This window comes from Eleutherodactylus coqui, chromosome 3 (genome assembly GCF_035609145.1).
Source record: "Eleutherodactylus coqui strain aEleCoq1 chromosome 3, aEleCoq1.hap1, whole genome shotgun sequence".
In the NCBI taxonomy this organism is placed as follows: Eukaryota; Metazoa; Chordata; class Amphibia; order Anura; family Eleutherodactylidae; genus Eleutherodactylus; species Eleutherodactylus coqui.
The window spans coordinates 275,411,123-275,434,807 of NC_089839.1; the positions used below are offsets into that span (position 1 = coordinate 275,411,123).

At 41.7% G+C, this 23,685-nt stretch overlaps 1 protein-coding gene across 1 annotated transcript in view; it reads right to left on the bottom strand.

Moving 5' to 3' along the window:
• NMNAT2 (nicotinamide nucleotide adenylyltransferase 2) overlaps positions 1 to 23,685 on the bottom strand; it is a 55,365-nt gene that overhangs the window by 20,600 nt on the left and 11,080 nt on the right. The window contains exon 2 of the mRNA XM_066597450.1: positions 3,605 to 3,693. Within this exon, the coding sequence (XP_066453547.1) occupies positions 3,605 to 3,693 (89 nt within the window). The remainder of the gene's footprint in view (positions 1 to 3,604; positions 3,694 to 23,685) is intronic.

Genomic DNA, 23,685 nt, shown 5'->3' on the forward strand with positions numbered 1-23,685 from the left:
GGCAGAATGTTCTGTGGACTGGCAAATCGCGCTACTCCATCTTCACATCAGATGGATGTACCTGGGTGTGGGGGACGCCTGGGGAACACTCTTTGCTCATATGTGTTGTGCAAACAGTTAGGTACAGTGGAGGTTCCATTATGACCTGGGGAAGTTTTATGTGGCACGGTCTCGGTCCGTTGGTTGTAGTGGCAAGAACCATAAACATGGAGGTGTAACTTGACATTCTAGACAATAATGTGCTGGCAAAAACGTGACAATACTCTGGGAATGGTCAGCAATACTTCCAACAAAACAACAATCCAGCACTGTTTTACATTGGTTTGAGGATAAGGATGCTCAACGATTAGACTGGCTGCACAGAGTCCCAACCTGAACACTTCTGAACACAGTGTCTGCCTTCTTTGGGAGAACTCACCAGATGTTTGCAGGATGAATGGAGGGCAATACCATCTGAAACGTAACAGACGTGAGTAGAAAGTATGCCACAAAGAGTATTTGATGTCATTACGGCCAAAGGAGCCCCACTAACTATTAACATATGCAAATAAATACCGCTTTTGATTCTTGCTCAGGTGTCCAATTAGTTTTGGTAGGGTAGGGTAGTCACGACTAATACATTGTGTTGTACTTGGGCTAGGCCTGAGGAGGGGGAGCATGACATAAGGACTCTCTCTTTGGTATTCCTTGAATTCTAGTGTCATGAATCTGTTTCAAGTGCTGCTATAGACATAACGTAGTAGATAGATTTATGAAAAGGCTTGTGCCAGGATTAAGAGTTATGTCCTATCCACTGGGTCGGGGATAATGTTCTGACCACTAGGGATCCGATTGTTGGAAAGCCACTGATCCAGAGAACATGGGTCCCAAAGGTCCCTTAATAAACAAAGCAGTGGTTGAGCATGCAAACCACCATAGCACTCAAATCACTGGGACTGCGGGGTATGGCCGAGTGCTTGAACTTGGACTCCAAACAAACGGAAAGTTATCCCCTATAATTTTAATCCTAGCACAACTCCTTTAATATGGTCTCAAATTTAGACAATTTAGAGTTAGACACGAGCTAGAGGGATCAGCTCTATACTCATTTGCACAAGGAAAGACTAGAAGCAATGGGATGAAACTGAAAGGTAGGAGACACAGATTAGATATTAGACAGTGAGGGTGATCAATGAGTGGAACAGGTTAGCATGGGAGATGGTGAGATCTCCTTCAATGGAAATGTTTAAACAAAGGCTGGACAAATAACTGCCTGGGATGAATTAGTGAATCCTGCATTAAGCAGGGGGTTGGACCCGATGACCCTGGAGGTCCCTTCCAACTCTACCATTCTATGATTCTAGACTAGATGCAACAAATGTATCACGGTGGTTAGCTCTATGACAAACTTGTGCACTCATATACATTTCTATATGATTTTATACCACCGCTTCGTCGACTTTCTTTAACCCAGTGTGGTGCACATTGCCTCACATTAAGCCACACCTTTCATGCTAATCCTCACCATTTCCATCTAAACCACGCCCCCTTGTGAGGTGAGGCACAAAAAGTATCTAAAACATATAAATCTAGAGAAGGCATAGACACCTGTTTTTGGTGCAAATTGAGGCTTAATTCTGCTGTATTTAGCTTAGTAAATCCCCCTCAGTGTTGCCTAGAATGTTCCTTTTATGTTTCATAAACACGGCATTATTCTGTAGCTTTCCAGAGGCGTTCCATGTGGCAAAAACAGAAGATAACAGCAGAAAAAGGCCACACAGGTAAATAAATGATTATTGCAGACATTTTATATATTCACTTACTGCTGATTTTTCAACCACGTCTGCTGCAAGTCTGTTTAATCCCTTCCTGCCCCATGGCGTATATGTATGTCATTGGAGGAATGGGGTACATGTGAAATGCTGTACATGTATGGCATGTAGATGGGCTCCTGGTATATTATGACTTGTGATAGCAAAGAACAAAGATAATACACTGCAGCACAGAAGTACTGCAGTGTATTATCTCAGCAATCAAAGAATCACAGGTTTAAGTCCCTACAGGAGAATTAACAAAAGGTAAAAAAAAAATGAAGATCACGGCATCCAGAAGCAACATCCATCTCCACTGACTTCAATGGCAGTGCAATATTGTTGCACTACACGGCAATTTTAGTCCCATGACTGCTGTCACTGCCAAAATCGCTGTGTAGCCCTAACCTAAAAGACAGGAACAGGACAATGGTATCAAGAGTCACCTCCCAATATCCACATGTAGCAGAATAATCATTCAATTTCAGCAGTCATAAAATATGCATTGCATGTAATGAAATGTCACCCACACTGGAATAAAGCGCAGCTCTAAATTAAGGGCTGCCAGAGAAAAGAGTTTTCGATAAATGAAGACTTGCAGCGCTTTGTATATTTTTATGTAATATTGTGTAAATCTCTTTTTACATTTCCCTGATTCTCTTTAAATAATATACAATTTAAGGAATAATTCGTGTTTTAGCCTGCGAGGAATCTGTGAATAGTATGCTATTAACTCAGCTATCTGGCACAATCAAGGGCAGAGAAATCATAGAGGCAGACCATGCAGTTGCAATGGGGCTCCTGGAGAGAGGGGACCCAGCCCTGGTTGAGTCCATCCTCTTTGATAGTGGTTGGTGAGAACCTGGCAGAACTCCCATCTCCACAAGGGAGTGAGGAAGGTCATTGAGAGCGAAACAAACCCTGCGGGAAAAAATCAGCACCATAATGGGGAAAGGGCCAGTGTTATCTTTGCTATGAGGCCCCCTTTCTACTATGTAGACCTCTTAGCAAAATTACATCGAAAGACCACTTTAGTAGAATCACTACACACGTTGGACCTTCTTTGGCCTTCAGAGGAAGAGTAATTAATCGTGGCATCCATCCTCAGGTATCAGAGGACCCACGGTGTGCCAAGAAAACATTCCTCACACCATTAGTTGACCTCCACAGCTACTAATACCTGACAGGAAGGGTTCAACAAATCATGCTGCTTGTGCCAAATTCTGTTCCTCCCATCAGTATGGTGCAACAGAAATCTGGATTCATCTGACCTGCAATGTCTTTCCACTGCTCAGTGATCTAATTTTTGCGCTCTTTTGCCCACTAGAGTCTTGACTTTCTGCTCCTTTTAGGTAGCAATGGCACTTCAACTAATTTCTATACAGGGAAGCTTCAATCATGAAACAGTCGGTGTTTCTAATAAAGTGGTCATTCAGTGCATATCTACTAAATATACTCCAGGCGCCATATGTATGTGACATTTTTCTGACTCCACTAACCTGTATCAGGGGATATAGCAGGTGTAGTTATAAAACAGCTATAGACTTACAGGTTGAGGACCACTGACCTAGACTTACCTGAAGGGCATTTAGCTCATGCAATCTGTAATATAGCCTAATGTAAATGGACATATTAATATGACCACAGGAAACACTTTCATAAACACTAATCAATTGATTCCCATGCTGAGAAATACAAGGGTGCACCAGCCTGAGTAATGCTGGCCGCCTATTACCCTCACATACAGATATATACAACACTGCGTAGAATAGGCATAAAACACTATATGAATATAGGTATAGAAGAGTTGGCACCTGTTTCCCGTAAGAATCATGGACAGGTGAGATGATTCCTCCAATCACTATAAACCTTCCTGTTTTATGCAGGTAATCCCGGGCTCTCTCTGCAAATAGAAAATGGATTATGATGAAGCATTCACAATAAATACCCATGTAGGAGAACTAAATCTAAAAGGCAGCAATGAAAATAGTGATCATAGGGGCACTTCCCATTGAAGAAGCTACAGTTCGAGTTAGCTCAAGATCACTGTTAACACACAACAGTAGACTACATTCAACTGCACCGGAAATGTAGAGAAAATAGACTTAGGCTGCTTCCACACGGGCGGCGCGATATCACCGCGGGAAAATCGGGTTGAAGCACCAAGCGCGAGGCTTTGGGGAGGGGGCTTGAAATATAATCCCAACCCCAAAAATAAGCCCTAGTTGCCTAAAAAAACACAAACAAAAAAAAAGAAATACATCACCTAGTAGGTGCTGTCCGGCGCACGTCTCCCAAAGCTTCCCGGCTCTTGCTTGAAGTTCTCTGGCATAGCTTTCTGGTCACGATTTTGAAAAACCCTGCCTCCAGGAGACTCTGACTCTGATTGGATAGCCCACCATGAACCAATCATAGCCATTCATTGAATGGCTCTCAGCCAATCAGAGGCAGAGCTTGCTGGAGGCAGGTTTTAAAATCCTGACCAGAAAGCAATGCCGGAGAACTTCAATCACATGCTGGAGATCTTCTGGAGATGTGCGCCGGAGCTGGACAGCACCTCTTAGGTGATGTACTTCTTAGGAAGAGTCTATAGGGAAACTTGGGCTACAAAACATTGCAAATCACGGCTGTATAGAGCATGCCGCAATTTTGTATTCTCTCAATGTAGCAGCCTACAAAACATCGCTCATGTGACAGAATCATTTGAAAGCATTGGCTTCATATACATGCGATTTGTAGCGCTGTCACATCGCGAGAAAATCGCGCAATTTTGTTGCCCCTGTGGAAGCCGCCTTAAGGGTATTTTTAGGAGCAGTAAGAATTGATAGTGACAGTTCTGTTTGAAGGATAAGCCACTAAGAATCTATACTTCCCCCATTAAAAAAGCAGTTCCAATCATAACTTCAGTACTGTGCAAAAGTTTTACGTAAGTGTGGAAAAACTGCTGCAGAGTAAGAACACTTTCAAAAATAGAAGTGTTAATAGTTTATTATCAATTAACAAAATGCAAAGTGAGTGAACAAAAGAGGAATCTAAATCACATCAATATTTGGTGTGACCACTAAGCCTTCTGAACAGCATCAATTCTTCTAGGTACACTTGCACACAGTTTTTGAAGGAACTCGGCCAGGAGGTAGTTTCAAACACCTTGTAGAACTAACCGCAGATGTTCTGTGGATGTAGCTCGCTCAGATCCTTCTGTCTCTTCATGTACTCCCAGGCAGACTGGATGATATTGATATTATGGCTCTGTGGGGCCATATCAGCACTTCCAGGAACCCTTGTTCTTCTTTACACTAAAGATAGCTCTTAATGACATTGGCTGGATGTTTGTGGTTGTTGTCCTGCTGCTGAGTAAATTTGGAGCCAATCAGATGCCTTCTATTTTTGAAAGTATTCTTACTTTGCAGCATCTTTTCTACGCCTGCCTAAAACTTTTGCACAGTGCTGTATGTATAAGGGCATTCCTATATATGCAGAAACCTAACATATTAGTGAAGCTCTTTGAACAATAGCTTTTTGTTATAAAGGACCGTACTGTGATAAACTGATCAGCTGTAACATAAGGGCAAACCTGGCAGCAAGTGTTTTACCGCAGTGCCCCTACAGGAAAAAGGAAGCATTGCACAGTGCTCTTAGAGATCAATGGACTCTCTCTCTAATGCATGCATGTGCTGGGTGCTCCACAGACAGAGAAGTCCTTTATATCTGACTAAGCGTCCAGAGCTGGAGCGCCCCCTTTTTAACTGAGGAAGATTTTTTAAACTAGACACCCCTTTTAAAAAGAGACAGTAAGAAAAAGCAGCCAAAGTGCAATTCGAAAATGTGAGCTTTCCTAAAAGAGAACATGTTTTCAAATTAAGCACATAACAGCTAAATGCAAGCTCTTCAGTTCCTGAGAAAATAACCAATGTATCCTGTAAAGCCTAACAAGCCACAGGGATCTGTAGTGGATCAATCCAAAAATAGTCCAATTAAATTAATGGAATCCTAAGAGACTTTGATGATCAGTAAAAATCTATAAACCAAGACAAGTATCAGATACAGCATTGTCCACGTTGGTATTAATCTTTATTATCTTTATTATGGAGGACTTTAAGATTCCTCATTACTGTAATTCCCTATTTAAAGGGTCCCATAAGATCAATAAGCTGATAAAGCAGATCACTAAGAATTGTTATAGTATGTAGTATGCATAATATGAAAGGTCTTGTATTTGTTTACCTATTAAATGTCCATCATATTTGTGCAATACATACATTGATTCATAGTAATGCCAAAGTGTACACAAGTAACCCCCAAAGTTACAGTAATAATTCGTTCCTGGATGACCGTTCTAAATTTGTATTGTACCTAAAGACCTTACTTATATGAGAAACTAATAAGAAGCAGTTCATTCTGGCACAGGTAGAGAGAAGTACCATAAATATAGTACAGGTAGACAGCATTGCAGTAAAGTACAGGCAAACAGCACTACAGCACATCTTGTATAGGCAGAGAGAAGTACAGAACAGGACATGTACCGTAGTAGAGGTAGATAGCCATACAGAACCTGTAGTACAGGTAGATATCAGTACAGCACAAGTAGTACAGGTAGAGAACAATATAGGACATGTAGTACAGGTAGATAGTAGCACAGTTCATGTAGTACAGGTAGATAGTAGTACAGGACATGTAGTACAGGTAGATAGTAGTACAGGACATGTAGTACAGGTAGATAGTAGTACAGGACATGTAATACAAGTAGATATCAGTACAGTACATGTAGTACAGGTAGATAGTAGCACAGTTCATGTAGTACAGGTAGATAGCAGTACAGGACATGTAGTACAGGTAGATAGTAGTACAGGACATGTAATAATGGTAGATAGTAGTACAGCACATGTGATAAAGGTAGATAGTAGTACAGTATATGCAGTACAGGTAGAAAGCAGTTCAAGACATGTAGTACAGGTAGATAGCAGTACAGGACATGTAGTACAGGTAGACAGTAGTACATTACGTGAAGTACAGGTAGATAACAGGCAGTACATGTAGTACAGGTAGATAGTAGTACAGTACATGTAGTACAGGTAGATAGTACAGTACATGTAGTACAGTTAGATAGCAGTACAGGATATGTAGTTCAGGTAGAAAACAGTACAGGACACATAGTACAGGTAGATAGCAGTACAGTATATGTAGCACAGGTAGATAGCAGTACAGGACACATAGTACAAGTAGATAACAGTGAAATACATGTAGTACAGGTAGATAGCAGTACAGAACATTTAGTACAGGTAGATGGCAGTACAGTACATGTAGTACAGGTAGATAGTAGTACAGTACATGTAGTACAGGTAGATAGCAGTACAGTACATGTAGTACAGGTAGATAGTAGTACAGTACATGTAGTACAGGTAGATAGCAGTACAGTATATATAGCACAGATAGATAGCAGTACAGGACACATAGTACAAGTAGATAACTGTGAAATACATGTAGTACAGGTAGATAGCAGTACAGGACATGTAATACAGGTAGATAGCAGTACAGTACATGTAATACAGGTAGATAGCAGTACAGGACATGTAGTACAGGTAGAGAGCAGTACAGGACATGTACTACAGGTAGATATCTATACAGAACATGTAGTACACGTAGAGAGCAGTACAGGACATGTAGCACAGGTAGATAGCAGTACAGGACATGTAGTACAGGTATATAGCAGTACAGTACATGTAGTACAAGCAGACAGCAATACAATACATGTTGTACAGGTAGATAGCAGTATAGGACATGTAGTACAGGTAGAGAGCAGTACAGGACATGTAGTACAAGTAGATAGTAGTACAGGACATGTAGTACATGTAGATAGCAGTACAGTACATGTAGTACAAGTACATTAGTAGTACAGGACATGTAATACAGGTAGACAGCAGGACAGGACATGTCGTACAGGTAGATAGCAGTACAGGACATGTAGTACAGATAGATAGTAGTACAGGACATGTAGTACAAGTAGATAGTAGTACAGTACATGTAGTACATGTAGATAGCAGTACAGGACATGTAATACAGGTAGATAGCAGTACAGGACATGTAGTACAGATAGATAGTAGTACAGGACATGTAGTACAAGTAGATAGTAGTACAGTACATGTAGTACATGTAGATAGCAGTACAGTACATGTAGTACAGGTAGATAGCAGTACAGGACATGTAATACAGGTAGATAGCATTACAGGACATGTAGTACAGGTAGATAGCAGTACAGGACATGTAATACAGGTAGATAGCAGTATAGGACATGTAATACTGGTAGATAGCAGTACAGTACATGTAGTACAGGTAGATAGCAGTATATGACATGTAGTACAGGTAGATAGCAGTACAGGACATGTAGTACAAGTAGATAGTAGTACAGGACATGTCGTACAGGTAGATAGCAGTACAGGACATGTAGTACAGATAGATAGTAGTACAGGACATGTAGTACAAGTAGATAGTAGTACAGTACATGTAGTACATGTAGATAGCAGTACAGGACATGTAATACAGGTAGATAGCAGTACAGGACATGTAGTACAGATAGATAGTAGTACAGGACATGTAGTACAAGTAGATAGTAGTACAGTACATGTAGTACATGTAGATAGCAGTACAGTACATGTAGTACAGGTAGATAGCAGTACAGGACAGTTAATACAGGTAGATAGCAGTATAGGACATGTAATACTGGTAGATAGCAGTACAGTACATGTAGTACAGGTAGATAGCAGTATATGACATGTAGTACAGGTAGATAGCAGTACAGGACATGTAGTAAGGTAGATAGCAGTACAGTACATATAGTACAGGTAGATAGCAGTACAGGACATGTAGTACAGGTAGATAGCAGTATATGACATGTAGTACAGGTAGATAGCAGTACAGGACATGTAGTAAGGTAGATAGCAGTACAGTACATATAGTACAGGTAGATAGCAGTATAGGATATGTAGTACAGGTAGATAGCAGTACAGTACATGTAGTACAGGTAGATAGCAGTATATGACATGTAGTACAGGTAGATAGCAGTACAGGACATGTAGTAAGGTAGATAGCAGTACAGTACATGTAGTACAGGTAGATAGCAGTATATGACATGTAGTACAGGTAGATAGCAGTACAGGACATGTAGTAAGGTAGATAGCAGTACAGTACATATAGTACAGGTAGATAGCAGTATAGGATATGTAGTACAGGTAGATAGCAGTACAGTACATGTAGTACAGGTAGATAGCAGTATAGGACATGTAGTACAGGTAGATAGCAGTACAGGACATGTAGTGCAGGTAGATAGCAGTACAGGACATGTAATAGTGGTAGATAGCAGTACAGGACATGTAATACAGGTAGATAGCAGTACAGGACATGTAATACTGGTAGAGAGCAGTATAGTACATGTAGTACAGGTAGATAGCAATACAGGACATGTAATACTGGTAGAGAGCAGTACAGGACATGTAGTACAGGTAGATAGCAGTACAGGACATGTAATAGTGGTAGATAGCAGTACAGGACATGTAATACAGGTAGATAGCAGTACAGGACATGTAATAGTGGTAGATAGCAGTACAGGACATGTAATAGTGGTAGATAGCAGTACAGGACATGTAATACAGGTAGATAGCAGTACAGGACATGTAGTACTGGTAGAGAGCAGTATAGTACATGTAGTACAGGTAGATAGCAGTACAGGACATGTAGTGCAGGTAGATAGCAGTACAGGACATGTAGTACAGGTAGATAGCAGTACAGGACATGTAGTACAGGTAGATAGCAGTACAGGACATGTAGTACTGGTAGAGAGCAGTATAGTACATGTAGTACAGGTAGATAGCAGTACAGGACATGTAGTACAGGTAGATAGCAGTACAGGACATGTAGTGCAGGTAGATAGCAGTACAGGACATGTAGTACAGGTAGATAGCAGTACAGGACATGTAGTACAGGTAGATAGCAGTACAGGACATGTAGTACTGGTAGAGAGCAGTATAGTACATGTAGTACAGGTAGATAGCAGTACAGGACATGTAGTGCAGGTAGATAGCAGTACAGGACATGTAGTACAGGTAGTGACCAGAACAATATATGTAGAGAGTAGAATGGTAGATGTCATCATTTGTTTATTCTTGTGATGCAAGAGTGTTTAATGTACAGCCTGTATTAAGGGTCGTGTCCTATGCAGCACCTAAAATATGGCTATTAACAGTGAACAGTTGATAACTACCTGAATCACTGAGCTGGCGGACCTCAGATGTGTGGGAGCCGCAGAACAAGCATCGCATGGGAACTGTATGCAACTAGTTATGCTGTCTGTTTTTCTATAAATGTCGTCTGATTGCTATAAAGAAGAGGGCCCTATAATGGAGAGTCGGGGCCCCGGATGGAGGATGATACCATCAAAGCCCTATCAATAAGGACTTCTAAAAGTGAGGAACAATAATGAGCCAATTAAAGTAAATCTTAGGTCAAACTACCCTTATATAAGGAATCACATAGTAAATATAATTACTGTTATTATCAGAATTGCTCTCCTTATGAGCAGGAGCTACTTAACCCCTTAAGGACATGACCTAGTTTGGTTACTTAATGACGTGTCATTTTTTTCAGCTCCATATTTCAAAAGGCAGAACTTTTTTAGTTTACCGTCAACATAACAGTAAGGGCTCTTTCACCCGGCCATATGCGTTTTTACGTTTTCTCGGTCATTCCATCAAACTGCATGAACGGCTGTTTTTTCTGTGCTCACGGCCAGGGTTTTCTCGCCCATTTACTCGACCAGGAACAACGTTTTTTAGCAAAGAAATATGTTGCACCCAGAAAACCCTCGCTCTGCCAAAATCCTCGAGGTGCCTTCCAATGCCTATATAGAGGCACCTGTAAGCTTTTCGCAGCGTTGGCCGCTGCTAAAATGCCTCCCCCTCCCTGTCTTTGTCCAGCTCCCATAAGAGTCTATGGAAGTAGTCACTGTATATTGGGCAAAAGATACTTCCGGAACTATCTTTTTGCCCGCTGCATGTACGTCGGCGCGTATTTAGTTTGCGTATGTTTCATTTTTCACAGTCCGAAGTATTTACTCCCCATATATTGACTGTCTATGAACTGATACCTGTGATTGTTTTTAATTTTTAATTTCCCCTTTTGTGATGCATTTATATTAGTGTAGGGACCCACTACAACGCAAGGAACCGTGAAGTGGTTAGTGGGCTCATGTATCTTGGCCAACATCCAACCAATGCCTTGCATTTATTATCTATCATTCAGATGCAGTGTGGCTTTAAGACTCTAGGGGGAGCCCAGGGTGGCAGTACCAATGTGGTTCACTGTTGGAAATGCAGGGCAACCCACCGAATTATCATGGCGTCATTAATAGGTTGCTGGTCTGCATGGTGAGCTACATATATCAGAATGGTCTGGCACCCTGTATCCACTATGTGTGGGAGTGTACGCCAAGGAGCCACCCCCCTCATTATCAAGAGGCAGTGTGAGTGGCTTTCTTATCGGCGTCCTGCACAGGTGTTATTGGCTCCTCCATTTGGTAGTCAGCTACCTGCATGGTGAGAGGATGCATCTGTATGCACTCCTTACTCAGTAATTAACGGCCATTTTCTGTGATTGTTTTTAATTTTTTATTTCCCCTTCTGTGATACCTGTGAACTGATGCATTGGAAACCAATGCCTCAGATGGCCACATATATCGGTCGGCCGTAAAAACGCACCATTTATGCACTCATGTGAAAGAGCCCTAAGAGGGATTGTTTTCTTCATCAGGACTTGTATTTTGTGTTGCAGAACTTAAATTTTTTTGGGGGGAGGGAGAGGGGCATTCACTGTATGGTGTAAATAGTGTTAGAACTTTATTCTGCAGGTTGCTGCAATTGATACTATATCAAATTTAGATTTTTCCTTCCCCAACACTGTGCTGTAATAGTACGCCAGCCTGTGGGAACTACTTCACTATTGTGTTTGGCTGAAAAAGGTATGCCGGTTTTAACAAACTGACCTTATAATTTGTATAATCAAAATGTATACACTTTTTCAATTACATCTTCCACATTAATTAGGATTTCTGCTTGTTGTTATTTAATACATTGTTTACTCCAGTGGCTCATTTATTTATCTATCTATCTATTTCATATCTGTCTATCTATTTATCTCATATTTGTTTCATATCTATCTATCTATCTATCTCATATCTATCTATCTATCTATCTATCTATCTATCTATCTATCTATCTATCCTTCATCTCTATCTATCTATCTCATATCTTTTTCATATCTATCTATCTCATATCTATCTATCTATCGAACTCATGTCTATCTATCGTGTATCTTTCTATCTATTTCATATCTATCTATGTATCTCATATCTATCGATCTCATATCTATCGATCTCATATCTATCTATCTTGTATCTTCCTATCTATAAATCATCTATCTCATATTTGTTTCATATCTATCTATCTATCTCATATATATCTATTTATCTATTATCTATCTATCATCTATCTCATATCTATCTATCATCTATCTATCATCTATCTATCTATCTATTTATCTCATATCTATCTATTTATCTCATATCTATCTATCTATTTATCTCATATCTATCTATTTATCTCATATCTATCTCATATCTATCTATCTATCTCATATCTATCTAATATCTATCTATCTATCTCATATCTATCTCCTATCTATCTCATAATCTATGTATCTATCTATCTATCTCATATCTATCTATCTCATAATCTATGTATCTATCTATCTATCTATCTATCTATCTATCTATCTATCTATCTATCTATCTATCTATCTATCTATCTATCTATCTCATATCTATCTATCTATCTCCTATCTATCTATCTCATATCTATCTATCTATCTATCCATCCATCTAATAACAATGTGAGTGTATTGTTTTGTCTGGTACGTATCATATTTGGGGTTGTGTAAGCATAAGAGATGTGTGCCATGGTGATGAGTATCTGGCAGGGACCAGCAGACACTTTCAGTACCCGGACGCTGGACAGCTCCCAGCTGGGTTCTCTTATTACTGACTTGAAGGTTTTCTTATTAAGGGAAAATGTAGAGCAAAAATAGTGTCTAACATGTTAGCCAGAACGATCCCTGTAATGTGAAATACTCTTGTACAAAAAGACAGAAAGTATTAGTATTTTATTAGAGGTGAAACCTTTATTGGCTAACTAGAAAAAATATATATACAAGCTTTCAAGGCTGCTTAACCCCTTAGTGACGGCCAATGCGCCTTTTTACAGAAGTGACTAATGAGCTTTAAATCTGCACATAAGCATTTTTAAGGCGATGGGTTGACTGACTACTAACAGCCAGGTTCCTACTCTAACTGCCAGGAATGGAGAAACCTCAGATCCTGGCAGTTTAACCTCTTGCATGCCACGATAAATACCAACTGCAGCATGTAAGCAGATGACATGGGTAGCTGGCTCTTTCTGTCACCCATCAGCATCCTGCAATGCTATCACAAAGTACCAATGTGTCCCCATGGCAACTGAAAGCCTGGAAAAAGCCTTTGTGTCCGCTATGTAATTTAGCCTATTAGACCCCCCCTCTGGAAGGGTTTAATAGGCTGATGTCATAGGCATTGTAGAATGCACTACATAAGTAATACAGTGAGCTATGATAGCAACCAAACAATCACATCTTTAAAAAATAAAAAATGGTGTCAAAAAAGTTCAACAAAGTTTAATTTAGAAAAGAAATGTAAAAAAATGCAAATTTTTCCCCACAATTTTTTTTTATATGGCTAAAATATCAAACAATTAAAAAAAGGAAACACATATTAGGTATTACCACATTCATAACCTCCCAAACAATGAAAATATTGTTATTTATCTGGCTCGGTGAACGTCATAAAAATAATGAAAAAGGCAATGCCATGCATAGCTATCTTTCTTTTGTTCGCCTCCTAAAAATATGCAATAAAAAGCAATCCAAAAGGTAGATATACCCCAAACTGGGACCAGTAAGAACTACAGTTCTTCCCATAAAAAAACAAGCTTTAACCGAGCTCCATTGCTGGATAGATGCAAATGTTATGGATCCTAGAATGCGGTCATGCAGATTTATTTGTTTTTCTTTAAAAACATGTTTTTATTGTGCTAATGTAGTAAAAATAAATCTATATAAACTTGGTATCACAGTAATCCTGCTAATTCACATAAAATTGTATGAATGAAGAATAGCCGCGATCGAGTCCCGAACTTTAGCCGCGTATTTTCTGCCATTCACATGGATGGCTGCTGGTCATCAACAAAAAAATATGATGCTGCCCGAAAATCCCTTGAATCACAGAAATCGTCAGAATGCCTACTATTATTAAATAAAGCTAGCTGTCTTATTTTCACAGCTTTGGACTCAGGTACCCAAAAAGGAATACATCACCTCTCTGGCGCTGTCATCTACCTGTTCATCTCCCCTGAATCTTCCCAGTGGTTGCTTGAAGTTCTCCTGCAGAGCTTCCTGGTTGGGACTTTGAAAATCCCTTCCTGCAAGAAGTTCTGCCTCTGATTGGTTCCCAAGCATGTGGCTCAGCTAATCAGAGCCAGCCCTCAAGGAACCAATCACAGCCATTCAATGAATCAATGAATGGCTGTGATTGGTTCATCAAGCGCAAGCAATGATTGGCTTAGCCACGGCGTCCATGAACCAATCACAGCCAGCCTTTCCTGGAGGCGGGGATTTTGATCCTACAATCCAGGAAGGGCTTGCAAAAGACTGAAGACGAGTGCTAGGGAGCTTCAGAAGAGAAAACACCGCGGAGCTGACAGCGCCTCTTCGGTGATGTTTTCTTTTGTGTACTGCAGCTAGGGCTTATTTTTGGGGTAAGGCTTATATTTAACCCCCCCCTCTCGAAAAGTCACGCGACTTTGTAGCACCATGTGCGACTTTGTAATCGCGATTTTCTCGCTTCCTTATCACGCCACCCGTGTGGATGTGTAGTGGCCCGAAATATACATATCTGGCCCCTCCATAACTGTCAATAAATGTCCATAGCTGTGTCCCTAAATATCCTATCAGTGATTTATGTGTATTGCACAGCTGCAACATTTAAGAAGTTAATGTCTAGGTATGTCTGGGAAATGTAACAGTTTGTGTGTATCCCATGTTGTCACTTGAGTATGAAAGATATATGCATTTGCAAGGTGTGCAAGTAAATCAGTGAGTCTAGACTGCTTCTACAGCCAGACAGTCCAGACAGTCTACGCAGTAATTGAGTGAGTCTGCATGTCTACCCATGGATTACTGTTTGTTTGAGAGGAGTGTGAAAGAAAGGAGACAGCCCCACCCAGGCCTATCCAATATGGAGGATGCGGAGCAATATCCAATCTACTAAGAAATGGAGAATACCCCGTTTTATCCCCAGTTGGACTAGAGTCTTGAAATTACTATGGAAGGATTGAGAGAGTGCCATAACAGACAACTAAACAATGAGTGTTGCCCAGTAGAGAGTGAGAGTGGGAGAAGTTGTCCAGGAGAGTGATCCTACACATAACTTGGACTTTATGTATCAAGATGCCCCGAATTGCCTTCCTGACTCCTCAGAAATAGAAGTTGTCTCTAAGCCAATCCTCCATTGCAAGAACTGTTGTATATTATCCCTGCTGGACGTTCCAGTAAAGAAAGGCTTTACTGACCGTTCCCATTTAGTCTATTTCAAGTGCAGCCCTGTGTGTGGACTATTTATTGCACCATTGTCAGAGTTCACCACAGTGGATGGAACGGTGGCGTCACCTGTGACAATTACCGAAGTTTCCACCAGCATCGCCTGGAGAGGCCTGTCAGAGCCTTAGCAAAGAGTTGCACGTGTCCATCAGGGGAGAAGACCGTAGTGTGACTGTGACATCACTAACAGCTACTCCGCCATCTCCTCAGCTGTAGGCCCTGCGCCTCAGTCAATAGAAATGCAGCCTTAAAATGTACATTAATAACACTGTGGGGCACATTTAAAAAACATTTTATGCCACTTTTTGGTGTCAATAAGTAGCATTAAATGGTATTTGCACAAAAATATTTGACTTTTTAGCTCTCTGCACTACCCTCACCACTTTTTTGAAAAGTCGGTGTGTCTTGTCAGGAGACGGCATGGCCACCCTAGGTCAACGGATTTACTCCAGGTCAGATCTGGGGTATATTTCTAAGAAGGTGCACAGAGCTGCTGGGATCCACACCTAAAATGCTACCATGCAAAGCACTGGATTTCAATGGCTTTATTTAGCGGACCGTTTTTTTCAGTGTAAAATATAAGTATGTGAAAAAATAAACACAAGCGCTCATTTTTGGCCGCATATTTTATATGGAGCATGAAAAGATAGGTCTTGCCCTATCTCTTCATGTGTTATGCAACAAGCTCCCTTAGACTATGGCAGCCAGAAAAAAGAAAGAGAGTTACCCTTACATATATAATTTCTCTGGTTCACCAATTAACCATTGCCAATGCAATTTGTATCCTGGTTTTCCTAGGGGGCTTACTCTTTTTCTGCTGTTATACAATGGTGTCATCTGCTGGCTAAAGCCAGTACTGCATGAGGTAACACAGTGGATAGGCTCCGACAGCAGAGAGGCTGGCAATATACAGTAAGAGAACCCCGACGGACGTCTTCCAACATCGGAGCTGTACAGCCTTAAATCATAATGTCTTCAGACGTCAGACAGTGGATTGGAAAAGGTTAAGGTATCACTTCCAAAATAATTTTACCTTTTCTATACAAGACTATTTAACATTCCATTATTAGGTGAAGACATGTATTTGTGTTCCTGCTCCATGTCGGAGCTCTGTAACATTATATTTAAATCCTAAATATTCCGATTTTTCCAGTTCTTGTATGCTCTGTGTGTAAATCCTTCCTCTGATGTAAAACCTTTACTTTGATATTATCTGTAATCACTATAAATATTCGTACATTCCATATTTCTACTTTCTGGCGGAATCGCCTAAAACAGAGAGACATAAATTCTTTATCGACCTCTTTTAGCATCTTCATTAAACTTTCTCATTGAAGTGCCGCTAATACTAATGATGTATTATTTTCTGCACAAGCAAGAAATCTTCTTCATATTCCAGAATATATTAGTTTACTAAATGTGCAGCAAAACAAGAAGAACGGAGAATATAGATAATAAATACTGGGAATTCCTAGGAAATGCGTGTTGCACACAGCAATGTCACAGATCAGGGATAATGAAGACGATATCACCGCTAATGGGCCAGGATGACAGTGATGTGACCGCACATGGGTCATTGGTACATTGTAGAGATGAGCGAACGTACTCGTTTCGAGTAATTACTCGATCGAGCACCGCGATTTTCGAGTACTTCACTACTCGGGTGAAAAGATTCGGGGGGCGCCGGGGGGTGGGGGGAGGCGTGGCGGCGCGGGTGGTAGCAGCGGGGAACAGGGGGGAGCCCTCTCTCTCTACCTCTCCCCCCCACTCCCCGCTGCAACCCCCCGCTCACCCACGGTGCCCCCAGAATTTTTTCGCTTGAGTACGGAAGTACTCGAAAATCGCGGGACTCGGGCGAAAAAGGGGGGTGGCCGAGTACGTTCGCTCATCTCTAGTACAGTGTCATAATACAAGACTAAGGCTGGCTTCACACGGCATAAACACATTTGTATGCGCATGAGCGTAGCGAGCGTGTGCTTTTTGCGCACACATTGGAATATTTTATTGCAGTATTTGCGCCCACAGGGCACGTTCATTTATACGTGGCAAATAAATATACACCGATTGAAATGCCTAATGAGTTCCGGATGTGTTCTTTTTCCTGTGCAATTACGCAATGTTTCACGCACCTCATTGCATACACATTTGCGCGCCCCCATTGACTTCTATGGTGACCTTTAATGTGCAAATACGTGGAAAAATAGAGCATGTTGTGTTTTTTTTCTTTTTGCACGAGCAAAATGCGTGCTGAAAATACAAAAGTGGTCGTGGCTATTCTTCATTCGCGCAATTTAACCCTTTGATAGCCATGCTGTTTTAGCGCAGCTATCGGAGCATTAAGCTCGTGTGAAGGAGCCCTCAGGCTTTGATAATGTCATGAGCGGGGCCATATTTAAAGCTTGGTGCTTAGACTGAATATACCCATTAAAGGCTCATTTATACTGGACAATTATCGTCACAGTTTGATCATTTTTTGAGCGATTTTAACAATAATTGCACAATGTTAATGAAGAGGACCAATGATAAACAATAAAATCTATCACGCTCCCTTTTTGCCAGTTCTGTGTTTGCTCTGAGCCGGCAGCGCCATCTCCCAATCCCCATCAATACCTCCACACATTGGATTGTACTAATAGACTATATCTCTATAGCTCACAGCGGGAGATCCACATTTTTCTAGCTTTTCCTTGCACAGTTTTACCAGCAAGTCCATTAGAAGACAGGAAGGAGGGGGGGGGGGGGGGGTCACCAATTGTTCACCCAGGTGTGTTAGCAAAACCCTCTACTGCTTTCTTCCTGACCATATAGATCAGCACATAGGAAATTAAGACAGAGTTACACAGAGCTGATCAATAAATCAATTTATGAGGTTTGTGCCAGCAGTAAGAATAACATGACAACAGAAGAATATAGAAAGCTCTTCCCTTCACACAACAGTAAGACAATGTTACAATGTAGCAGGTTAAAGTCAGACGAATTAAGAATCCCAAGTCCCAGCTGTGTAATGAGTAATGATACCAAGTAGCCAGTAAATATTCCATCCATATATCCACCTCCACATTGACAGTGCCCTCGGCTAGTTACGGCCGGTGTTGCTTGGAAACTGTCTCCCCGTATCTGTATCTACACGGAGCGTCACATGTTACACTAATGCGAACACCGTGATAGCAGAAAAATATCCCATGTATTAGTGATGCTCTCTAACCGTGTCATCTAGAAAAGATGGATCTAACAGGATGCTGTAAAAACTCCTAGGGAAACCCAATCAACCTGGATCTCTAGAGGTCTGGTGGGAGGATCACACACAAGGAGATCTACTCTTCCTTTGCCAACGGTAGAAGAAGTGATCCACTCAACAGCTGAAAATGAATGACAAACAAAAGTGAAGATTCTTGTTTGTCATTCAGACAGTTGCTGGCATGTAGAGCCCGTTCACATGAGCATATGCGCAAAAACTCTTGCTTAAGCGCATCGCATTTGTGCTGTGAGCGAGGTGCTTTTGCATGCGTATCAGCGTATGTTACTGTACTTTTTGCAGGGCATGTACACATGGGTATGGGACATTTAGCCTGATGAGGTCCAGTTGTGTTTTTTCACTGAATGCACCTTAACTGCATCCGCTGCCGATTGATATAAATCCACTAATGGCCTTGTGACGTGCATTGTGACACTTATATTGAATACCTGCTCAGTAGTAATGCCAGACCATTGTCTTGTGGATTAATAGAGTTTAGTTACTCTTTCATGAAGAAACAATAGTCCTGGAAGTCAAGGGTAGATAACAGTTACATCCCGTTCTCTGTGACCGGCTAGCCCATCATTCAGGGCTTGTACTAGGCACTAGAAATTACTGGAATAGTTGATGATTAAATCATATGACACCAAATGAAGGGCACAAGGGAGAAAATCAAACATCATTAAAGGGCTGAAACTTTCTGGTATGCCAGAATGACATATTAACAGCACCGTGGAAAAGTAAAAACAGCAACCATCCAGAAGTTATGAGGAGGGATCTTAATGTCTATTAGCAAATACATGGATGATATAATGCAAATATTAAATATCTGTTAGGTCATTAAACATCCTTTAGTCTGCTACCTGCCCTGACCTAGGGCCTGGACTATGTCTACACACCTGTGCTCTCAGCCCTGACTCAAGTCTGTCTCTTCACGACGCACCTGTTCAGACTTTCAGGTACCGCGCCTTGGCACAATGCATCATCAGCGGCCACACAACCAGGACTATCCATGCGTGTAACATCTTGGAGACCCCGACACAAAGCTGGTATACTACTTAGAGGGGTTAAGCATGAAAATCGGGGTTCTCCAGGTGTTGCCACCTTAGTTAGCCCACAGCCAAACCTGTGTATGGCAAGCCGTACCCACATCCGTCTGCCTGACAGATGGCAAGAGTCATTCTAATGAACAGGTGGAGCACAGTCTAGCAAATTGCCTCCGAATATACCACTGGTGCTGTAACTAACGTGTCCGAATGCACAACTCATTGTTCCTTAGCATGGATGGGTTATAACAGCAGACGATCAGCTTAATTGTCATTGCTGTCTCAGGGCTCATTCAGACGGGCACATTGTCACCGTGTATTACGAATGCGTATTTCCAGTGTTTAACACATAGAAAATGGAGAGTAGCACATGGACACTGCGATATTTTAATTCCCCGCTGCTGAAAGAACTTCATTGCAGAGCGGGGACAGCGCTGACAGGATGCGGCTGAGCCCCGGCAGCTGAAGAAAGGTGAGTATGTGTTTTTACACTACTTTGGCTTGTCTTTCAGGGAAGGGCTTATATTTAAAGCAATTACGGGGTGACGGCAGCTGGATCCTCTAGTGCAGCTGTCATCTGTAACAGTTGTGGTAGGGAATTCTTTATTCCCCGCAGATGTGTTCTTTATCTCCGTGGGGAACACGGCAGTGGCGGACAGGTAAGTATATATGTAATTTTTTTTACACTAAAAGGGATTATTTTCAGGGAAGAGCTTATCCTTAAAGCTCTTCCCTGAAAAATCACTTTAGGAGTGCCTGCAGTCCATTGCCTTCAATGAAGCCGCCATCAGCAGCCACGGCTCCATTGAAGGCAATGCGTGTATTCCCTATGGTGCACGCATGTCCTATCTTTACGGGCGCACGCCTGTAAAACACGGACATGTGAACACACCATAGGGAATGCATTGGTTCTCACAACAGATGCGTGTTTTTGTGCATGCATAAGGACTCATTCAGACAAGCCGGGTTTTAGCGCAGTATAGGGGCATGAAAAGATTGTCACTATACTGTACTAAAAATCATGTGAACACGTGTTTTTCAGCTATTAAGTCTTGAGCTTAATTAGCTGTGAAATTGCCTGTTCACACAATTGGGAGGTGCATCTTATCCAGCTCTCCTAGAAGTCTATGGAAACTTCTGCGCAGCTCGCACCAAAGATAGGTCAGGTCCTATCTTTTTATGCACCATGGACCTTAGATGTGAGCATTACAGGCTTTCGTTCTGAAGGCCAAAGAGGATCCAATGCCCTACTAGATGGGTATCTCTAATGAAGTCGTCAGTCAATGTGTAGTGTGATCCCATGACTTTCTGATCCACTAATATGGCTGCACTTCCTCTTGGTTGAATACAATTTCATGTTCCTTGAATGCGTCCCATTTCAGGGAATTTGTCTAATTAAAGAATAATAATGATGAAATATATGTAAAAGAAGGCAGATCTGGTTATTTTCATCTATCCTTCAGCTGCAATTGTATCTCATGCAATGTAGTCATTTCTCCTGCTGGCGGATTCAAGCGGTGACGTTAGAGTAACATAATTTGCTATTAATAAATAATGAAACCGGACCTGCACTGGAGGAACATGCTCAGACTCATTATTAATTCATCATAGGGTCTTCAATGATAAGAAGGCGTCAGACCTCTGCCAGATGTCTAATAAACATGCCCTTACAATATATATACAGCACTTTGTAAAAGTTTTAGGCAAGTGTGCTGTAAAGTAAGAACTTTTTTTAGTAGAAGGCGCCTGATTGACTTTAAATGTATTCTGCGGCAGGGCAACAACCCCAAACATCCAGCCAATGTCATTAACAGTCATATTCAGCATAAAGAAGAACAAGGAGTCCTGGAAGTGATATGACCCCACAGAGCCCGGATCTCATCATCCTTGTGGGATTACATGAAGAGACAGAAAGGTTTGAGCAGGTCTGCATCCACGCAAGATCAGTGGTTAGCTCTCCAAGATGCCTTATAGGTTATAAAAGGTGATGTGTTGTCCTTGAAATACATGGACAGCACACAGACAGAAGGGAGCCCGCACCATTCCACAGTGGGAGCTGGCTGTGACTGATAGCTGGCCTCCCGCTGCAACAATGGGGATTGATGAGTACAGCGATCCCCACTGTTGACCCTCTACATGCAGCGATCAATGTAACCGTTCGCTAGACACTGGTGTCCCGACCTGCCTATGATCGCAGTTGTAAGCAATAAGGCATTGCAGTAGAAATGTATTGCAGTGCATTAATATATCGATCATCGTTTTTATGGCTCAAGTCCCCCACAGGGATATAAAATATGTAAAATGAATAAATAAATAAAAATAGTGTACAAAAACACATAAACAAAACTTTTTTGCGTTGTTTTCTGTTTGTATACAGAAAATTTTAAAAAAGTTAAAATATCACACATATTTGGTATCATCGCATCTGTAACGATCTGTACAATAAATTGAACACATTGTTTATCTTGCACAGTAAAAAATTTTAAAAAAAACTATAACACAGAGGCAAAATTTTTATTTTGTTCATTTTGTCTCCCCAAAAAACGCAATAAAAGTGATCAAAAAAAGCCATATGTAGCCCAAAATCCATGGAAAAATAAAAAAAGCTAAGGGACTTTGAATCCAACCATTTAAAAAAAAAAACTAAAAGAAAAAAGGTTTTTATTGTGCAAAGGTGGAGAAAAAAAACCAAAAACAATATTAGCCCGCAGTAAAAAAAATGATCATGTCATTTATGCTACATGATTAACCCTGTAAATAAAATTTAAAAAAAAACACTGGCAGAATTGCTGTGCTTTTTATCCCTGGTCTCCAAAACAAATTAATAAAAGTTTTACAATATATGTACCCAAAAATGGTTCCCAATAAAAACTACAGTTTGCCATTCAAAAACAAGCCCTCATACGGCCATATCAACGGAAAAATAAAAAGGTTATGGCTTTTGAAAATTTAAGATTCAAGACTTAATATATCTAAGGGCTTATTCAGATGACCGTATATCGGCCGGCTATACGGCGTCCCTGTCTGCAGGGGGAGGAGGCTGGAAGAGCCGGGAGCAGTGCACTGAGCTGCCGCCCCCTCTCTGCCTCCTCTCCGCCCCTCTGCACTATTTGCAATGAGAGCGGGCAGAGCTAAGTTCCACGACCTAGCTCTGCCCTCGTCCCGCCCCTCCCATTGCAAATAGTGCCGAGAGGCGGAGAGGGGGCGGGAGCTCAGTGCACTGCTCCCGGCTCTTCCAACCTCCTCGTTCTGCAGAGAGGGACACCGTATATCGGCCAGGCGTGAATACCTGGCCGATATACGGTCGTCTGAATAAGCCCTAATATAGTGATTTGGACAGCTGATTGATGGCGTCCCAAGCAGCAGATAGGTTATCTATAACTAAGGCCGCCTGCACGCGGGCGGAAATCCCGCGGCGGTATTTCCCGCGGGATTTCCGCCACTGAAAGTTTGCATAGGAGTGCATTACAATACGCACTCCTATGCAGACGGCCGCGGTTTGGCCGTGCGAAATGTCGCGCGGCAAACAAACCGCGGCATGTCCTATTTTTGTGCGGGGCACGCACTCACCCGGCCGCCGGCTCCGGTCTGCGCATGCGCCGGCTGCGCCGCAGCCGGCACATGAAAGAGCCGGGGCCGCCAGGCGTGGGTGAGTACGCGCTCGTCTCTGCAGGCTCTCGGGTCGGGTCCCGCGGCGAGAATTCTCGCCGCCGGATCCGACTCGCTCGTGTGCAGGCGGCCTTAGAGCTGGAAAAACCCCTTTAGCAAGGCAACAGCTTTAGGCCTTAGTCAGACGGGCGTTTTTTCGCGCGATTTGCGGATCGCATGACGGATGCGCATCCGCAAATCGCGTGACCGGTGCCCGAAAATCGCCCGAAAATCT